General features: G+C 34.0%; 1 protein-coding gene across 1 annotated transcript; it reads left to right on the top strand.

Moving 5' to 3' along the window:
- Positions 1-4,821: 4,821 nt before the first annotated feature.
- Positions 4,822-6,851, top strand: LOC110711147 (probable acyl-activating enzyme 6). Its single transcript, XM_021889528.1, has one exon. It carries the CDS (start codon positions 5,094-5,096, stop codon positions 6,828-6,830), a length of 1,737 nt encoding a protein of 578 aa, XP_021745220.1. The 5' UTR covers positions 4,822-5,093; the 3' UTR covers positions 6,831-6,851.
- The last annotated feature ends 622 nt before the right edge of the window (positions 6,852-7,473 follow it).

The raw sequence follows: 7,473 nt of genomic DNA, 5'->3' as shown, positions 1-7,473 counted from the left end.
GTTAGGAAAAATATTAAATGCTTATTCTTACCCATTAGTGCTACATATAACATTACCCTTTAAAATTATAGAAATGTATGTATTTTTGTATTTAAATTAGGAAAAATTTACTCATATACGATTATTCTAATCGACTTATTTGATTCACAGTCTAACTTAATTGTTTCTATATCCTTATTCATAATCCTTACCTTTCTAAAAGTAGGACTAAACTCTTATGAATAGTGTTGAAATCATTATGCCCTTAAATTTTTTTATTTACATATTTACCTTTTCTAAAATATGACTAAACTTTTATGAATAATGTTGAGACAATTATGCTCTTAAAAAGTTTATTTACAACTTAATTGAATATATTTGCTCTTTTTAAAAAGTTTATTTGCTCTTAAAAAGTTTAATTATTATCTTTATCGTCTTTTAAAAAGTCCGAGATAATTTTTATGAATAATGTTTAACCAATTAAACTTTTTAAAATGTTTATTTATTTATTCGCCCTTGTTAATGTTAATTATCTCTTTTTATGAACTTTTAATAATAGTGTGTGAATATTATTACCCCTAAAAGTATTTAATTACATATTTTTCCTCATTAATACTAGCAACAACTAAAGTTGTGACATAAGGCCAAACCAAAAAAAGCTTCTTGGACATGTCTAGCTGAAGCTCTAGTTAAATATAAGTAAAAGATCTCATATGAGTATTTATAAAGTAAAAGTTATTGTTAAAGTATTAGATATTATTTGTAATAGAATCACTTGAGATTGCAAATGAGTCAAATAAAAAGAAGGGAAATTCTCATCGGTGACCCCCAACTTCTACTACGCACCAATGGTAACCCTCTTGGAAATTTATTATGCAAAATGACCTTAGTGAAAAATTTCATCTCACTCATAACCTTATTTCATTAAATAATTAATTAAAGTTAACTATGGTTAAATTTACATTTAAAATAATAAAAAAAACTAAAATAATTCACCCAACCACCAAAAACCGGCCACCTCCCCGGCCCAGCCACCATCTCCCTTTCCAGCGAGACCACCTAGACCACTCCCAAACCGCCGAACCCAAATCACGACCACCCCAGATCGCCGAACTTAGAACATCGACTTCTCCCAAATCGTCGAACTTAGAACCCCGACCACCCGCAGACCGCCGAAGCCAAACATCGACACCTCAGATCACCAAATTACCTAGAACTGACCACCGATCCTCCTACTCTCTCTTTCTTCTCCGCCTTCTCCTCCACCCTCTTTCTCTTTATCTTCCGCCTTCTCCGATCCCCGCCCAAAATCGAAGCCTCACGACGAAGCGACGAGAATCAGAGGAGAGAGAGTTGTGAGGTTAGGATTCGGTTCGGGTGAGAATCGAAGGTCAGAGACAAAGGTTTAGGCAGAGGAAAGGGTGAAGGCGATGGTTCGGCGGTTTGGGTGGGAGGTCGACGTTTTTGATGAGGGGGTTCGGGCTCCAGTGAGGGTGGAGACGGTGTTGGCTACATCTGGTGGTGATGAGGGTGGAGGTGGTAGCTGGGTTAGTGGTTTTTTTTTTAGTTAGTGTTTTTTTTAACTAAATAACACTAACTAATTTCATAATTGAGATAAATTTCTTAATTAGGGTCATTTTGTGTAATAAAAAAACAAAGGGAGGTCACCATTGGTGCGTAGTAGAAGTTCGGGGTCACCGTTAAATATTTCCCTAAAAAGAATTGAGGGAATACATTATTTTTTTAATCAAATTTAATTAACAATAGTCCACTATAATTTAAATTATCTCCTAGCATGGATAGCAATCCATATTAAGGTGAAATGGACATTTATTTCACTTACAAAGTTAATTAATTTTGTAATCAAAATTGGAAAAAGTTATATGCTATGAGATCATGTGTTTATTCACTGGATATTACCACACATATATAATTATTCCTAATTCATTACTCTCTTCGTCCCTAAATATAATCCCCATTTTTATTTTTGGTGGTCTTAACTATAGTTTTCATTTTCTTTTTTACTATTTAATGTTCTTTGGAAATCACCTATTTACCCTCAATTTTTTTTTGTCTTTATTAGGTGAAGTGTCAAAAGTACCCTTTAATTGTTTTTATTTTATGTGCATCATTACTCCACTTATTTACTTTAATATTTTTTTCATTGGAAAAAGTAAAAAATTACATTTTCTCTCTTCTTTAATGTAAATAATTATTAATTTGGAGTTTCCGTGTACTTTTAGTACTTCATTCTCCCATTTCTTAATTTCATTTTCGTATTATTTTTTCAAATAGGAACTATATTTAGGAATGGAGGGAGTATTATACTTCGTATTTGTTAGTACTAATTTTAACGGAAGTAATTAACTTATTTTCTTTGGTTTAAACTTTTCAAGGTTTACCATTAATTAATTCAGAGTTTTATATATGTTGTCCTAAAATTTCCAAAATTTGAAGAATTATATAAAAAGACAAATTTGTTGAATAAAGTAAAGTGGCAAACTTGCATGAACAGGATATCGTAGCTTGCCACATGCTCATATTTGACTTATGAAGATGTTGGCCATTTTTTGGATAACAAAATTTCTTATCTTTTTATACTACTTGATAGACTAGAGCATGGTTTTGTATGAAGACTTTCATAATCTCTACCTAAAAAAAAAATCTCTTCAATCACCAACGTAATAATCGGTATATGTGACTCTAATACGTTTCCTTTACCGGTAGTGGATACCATTTCTTAGCGGAGAGGTGATAAATTTTGAGGGAAGACTTTCTCACTTTTAACAAAAAAAAAGACTTTCTTACTTGACTTCCTCAGCATTTGTTTTTGTCTTATGGGGCTCGAAAAATTGCGCCAAGTGCGTGGATCATGCTTAGCTAGAATAGACCAAGAAATAATTACTCGGTATGACATGCTCATGCAGTCGTGCCAATCTTCCATACACAGAGCCCGTGCAAGTGTGGGATGGGTTGGGGTTTCAATGAATGTTAAAATCACGATTTTAATTAATATTTAATTCAATTTAATATTTGTATTTTTAGTGATCTTATTCAACGATTTTGAAGTTGTTCATTAATTTTTGTGTTTTTTAGAATCTCAACTATCTCATTTATTACTCCCTCCGTCCAAGTATAATTCTCATTTGGCTTATTTGGGTTAAAGTTAACAAACTTTGATCATAAATTCTTGTTGATATATAAGAGATTATATGTTCATGTGAGATCTTGTTGGATTCGTGACATTGTATATTTTTTTAATATCAAATTTTTATAATTTTTACGCGTAAACAAATAGAGATATAAACGTTTTAAGATACGTCTTGGAGACCGTGAAAAGTTAAATGGAGACTGAGGGAGTAAATCTTATTATATTAAAATCATTTAAATTGTCTAAAACTATATGCTTGTCAAAGTATAACATTTAGGAAAATTAGAGAGATCAGAGTAGTTAAATTGATGACTAATTTTGAAATATATGGAGTAATACATGAAAAGGTTTCTAATGGAAATATTTTTTTGAACCTTCATTATTGTGAAATAAGAAGAACAAATAAGATTGTAAGGAAAGTTTTTGAAAGCATTTATAGGATCCACATCTACATGAATAAGTTTTTATAAAACAAAAAATTAGATGTTACCAAAGTCACAAAACATTTGCAATCTAATGTCTATCAAAACTTGAAATCTATTCTTATATTTGTTCGTCCTCTATTCATTTACTGTATTATTTAGTACGAACAATTAAGTTCTAATAAGAATTCATAAGTTCAATGTATATACTTACCTATTAAATTTGAAATCATCAAATATTGTGTTGTAATTAATGGCTGCTTGTCACTTTAGCCCTTTCTAATAAAGCCAAAAGGTGGTGGAAAGGTCTTTTCTAGAAGATTTTTCAACCCTATAAAAAGCCAACCCTATGGATTATGGAATATGCAATAATTTTGTTTACTTAGCAAAAAAATTAGGACCGGAAAAAAGGACTTATTAGTTGAATATAATTCTGAAATTGGTACTCTGTATTAGGTTAAAACACTATAACAAATTTGTTAAATCAAGTGTAATACATGTAATACTTCAATTTATTTTTGTTAAACTTAATAATAATGTGGTATATATATATATTTGATGGTACATTTCCTTTTACCTGATTCCTAAAAATAAACTTTAAGAACAAAAAGAAATAAGAATTGAAGAGTATGAAGACCATGGAATAACAAAAAGGGTGGGAGGAAGAATTAAGGAAGAATATGTGACAACCTTTGTAATTAAAATTGTTATCCTTACCCATGAAAATGTTGTCTTTCATTCAATAGCTAAATAAAGAAAAATTGAATAACAACTTTTGCGTGACACAAGCTCTACTCCCAACCAAACAATCTCTATAAACCTTTCACCCATATTCTTTATTATCTTCAAACTTAATACAAAGTATTTTTTATATACTTGTATATATTTTTCTCTTAGAACCTTCTTATATATCTTCCTTCTTCTTAAACCATAACACAATTTCTAGCTATATATGGAAATATGGAATATAGTTTCAATTTATTATTGCATAAATATCACTCTTAACCTAAACACAACAATGTACACATTTATGACATTTATTATACGAACATATTGGCGCACCAAAAACCTTCCCAACTTCCAAACTACTCCATTTCTGGTCATTTTATGCCTAACTGTACCCCCTTTTTTCCCTTTAATTTTCTTTTAATTAATTTATTTATTTTTAATTTTAAATTGTTAAAATTTAATTTAATTTAATTTTTTTATTTTTTTATTTTTTTATTTTTTTTTAATGGTCTACACTCTTCACCTGCTTTTTGCCTCACATTACTTCAGGTAGGCGGTAGCTCTTAGTTGTAACTTATAAATAATTTGTTTTTGTTTTTTTTTTTTGTAAATATATTTTTGAATTTTTTATTTAATTTTTTTTTTAAATGACTTGTTACACCTTCTTGCCATTTGACAACTTGCTATATATAAATTCCTTATAAGTATGCATTTATCATTTGTGTCAGTCCTCCTATCTATCTATCTTACTCTCTCCCTTTACAAAAATAACCAAAATAGCTACAAAAAAACTATCTTAAGCTAAGGTCATCATGGACCAGCTTAAACCAAAACAAGCTAATTCTATCCCACTCACTCCATTAACACTCTTAGAGCGAGCTGCCATTGTGTACAGCGACTCGCCCTCCCTCGTATACAAGGCTACCACGTACACGTGGGCCGACACCAACCAGCGATGTCTTCAGATGGCTTCTTCTATTACTTCTCTAGGTATCACACGGGGAGACGTCGTGTCAGTTGTCGCCCCGAATGTACCCGCAGCCTATGAGCTACATTTCGCAGCCCCTATGGCAGGGGCCGTACTTAATAATATTAATACTCGTCTTGATTCTAGGACGATCTCCGTCCTACTACGTCACAGCGAGTCGAAACTTGTATTCGTGTATTATCAACTTCAATCCCTTGTTTTGGAGGCTATATCCTTACTCCCTGCCGAGCACCCACGTCCTATTTTAGTACTCGTTACCGATAACGAATACGACTACGACCCTGTCACGCTTAGCGACGAAACCCTCAAAGCTAAGCTTGGTGATAATATCTGCCAACCAAGCAAAGAGTTTCAAACGACATACGAACTTATGGTTAAGAATGGTGATCCGGGATTTAACTGGATCCAACCCGAAAGCGAGTGGGACCCGATTGTGCTAAACTACACCTCCGGAACGACGTCGTCCCCGAAGGGTGTCGTGCATTGCCACCGTGGCTCGTTCATCACTACGATGGACTCGCTCGTTGATTGGTCAGTTCCGAAACAACCGGTCTACTTGTGGACCCTACCAATGTTCCACTCCAATGGGTGGGGCTTTACTTGGGGGATGGCGGCAGTTGGTGGCACTAATATCTGTCTTAAGAAATTCGACGGCGCAACCATTCACGCCGCCATCCGGGCCCACCAAGTCACCCACATGTGTGCAGCACCAATAGTCCTCAACATGCTCACCACCCTAACCTCTGACCCGGGCCCACTTTCCTGGCCCGTTCATGTCCTAACGGGCGGGTCACCCCCACCCGCACCCATCCTCCTCAGAGCGGAGTCTCTCGGGTTTGTGGTTGGTCATGGGTACGGACTCACCGAGACGGGCGGCGTGATTGTTTCGTGCGCTTGGAAGTCGCATTGGAACCGTCTCCCCGCCCTTGAAAGGGCCCGGCTTAAGGCGCGTCAGGGAGTCCGGACCATCGGGATGACCTGGATAGATATAATAAATCCATACACAGGACAACGCGTTAAACGGGACGGGAAGACCGTTGGAGAGATCGTCTTTCGAGGTGGGTCCATTATGTTAGGGTATCTTAAAGACCCTGAAGGAACTTCTAAATGCATGAGAAATGATGGTTGGTTTAGAACAGGTGATCTAGGTGTAATGCATAAAGACGGGTACTTAGAGATAAAAGATCGTTCTAAAGATATTATCATAAGTGGTGGTGAAAATATTAGTAGCGTCGAGGTTGAAAACGTGTTGTATACTTTCCCCGTGATTAACGAGGCGGCGGTGGTGGCTAAACCGGACGAGTATTGGGGAGAGACGCCGTGCGCATTTGTAAGCTTGAGGAAAGGATTGAAAGAAAAACCAACGGAAAGAGATGTAGTAGAGTATTGTAGGTCAAAAATGGCACATTACATGGTGCCTAAAAATGTTGTGTTTATGGAGGATCTTCCTAAGACTTCAACAGGGAAAATTCAAAAGTATTTACTTAGGAAAATGGCTAAGGATTTGAGTAAAGATGAAACTAGTATTACTACTGGTACATCATTGGCAAGTCGTTTATAGAATTATTTATTTTACTTTTAAGTTGTTGCATTGTATAATGATGATGATTCTTTTAGGTTTAGTTGTGATTTATTTTTCATAAACCTCTTGTATTTTATATTTTGGGTTATTTTGCAAATTGGTTGCAATTTGATATATTTTACAATAAGTTTTATTTGCTCATTTTGATTGATTTTTTATACCTATATTTCTAAATTTGATTCTTTTGTACTTCGATTTTTTTTTTTCGTTGTGTAATATATTGAGACAATTGAGTTTAGTTTGATAGTTGTTCTGTTTGCTAGAATTAGTTCTTCGTCTTCTTACCCTGACTACACTAATTGTTCCTGGACCTCGCTGTCTACTACTTCCTTTGATGCATATATTTGAGCAACGAAATTTTTAATGATAATATAAACATCATGAGAAATTAGCAAGACTTCATATAAATATTTCCTTTTCAAACCGATGAATGAGCATGATCAAAACTTCTCTCATCTCAAGTTAAATATTCTAGACTTATTATACTCGTATAATTTATTTAGATGAGACAAACATAAAGATATAGAAAGAGCAATTACTTCCTCTTTTTCTTTTAAGCGAAAATTACTGTTTTGAATACCATTTTGAAGTGCCTCTTTCTTTAATTTCGTAAATAACTTTG

This window comes from Chenopodium quinoa, unplaced genomic scaffold, assembly GCF_001683475.1.
Source record: "Chenopodium quinoa cultivar QQ74 unplaced genomic scaffold, ASM168347v1, whole genome shotgun sequence".
In the NCBI taxonomy this organism is placed as follows: Eukaryota; Viridiplantae; Streptophyta; class Magnoliopsida; order Caryophyllales; family Amaranthaceae; genus Chenopodium; species Chenopodium quinoa.
Note: the sequence above shows the minus strand (reverse complement) of the source record. Positions and strands in the feature narration are given on the sequence as shown.

Excerpts from the sequence above, each read along its gene's own strand:
- LOC110711147 (XM_021889528.1), top strand. The coding sequence starts at position 5,094 with ATGGACCAGCTTAAACCAAAACAAGCTAATTCTATCCCACTCACTCCA.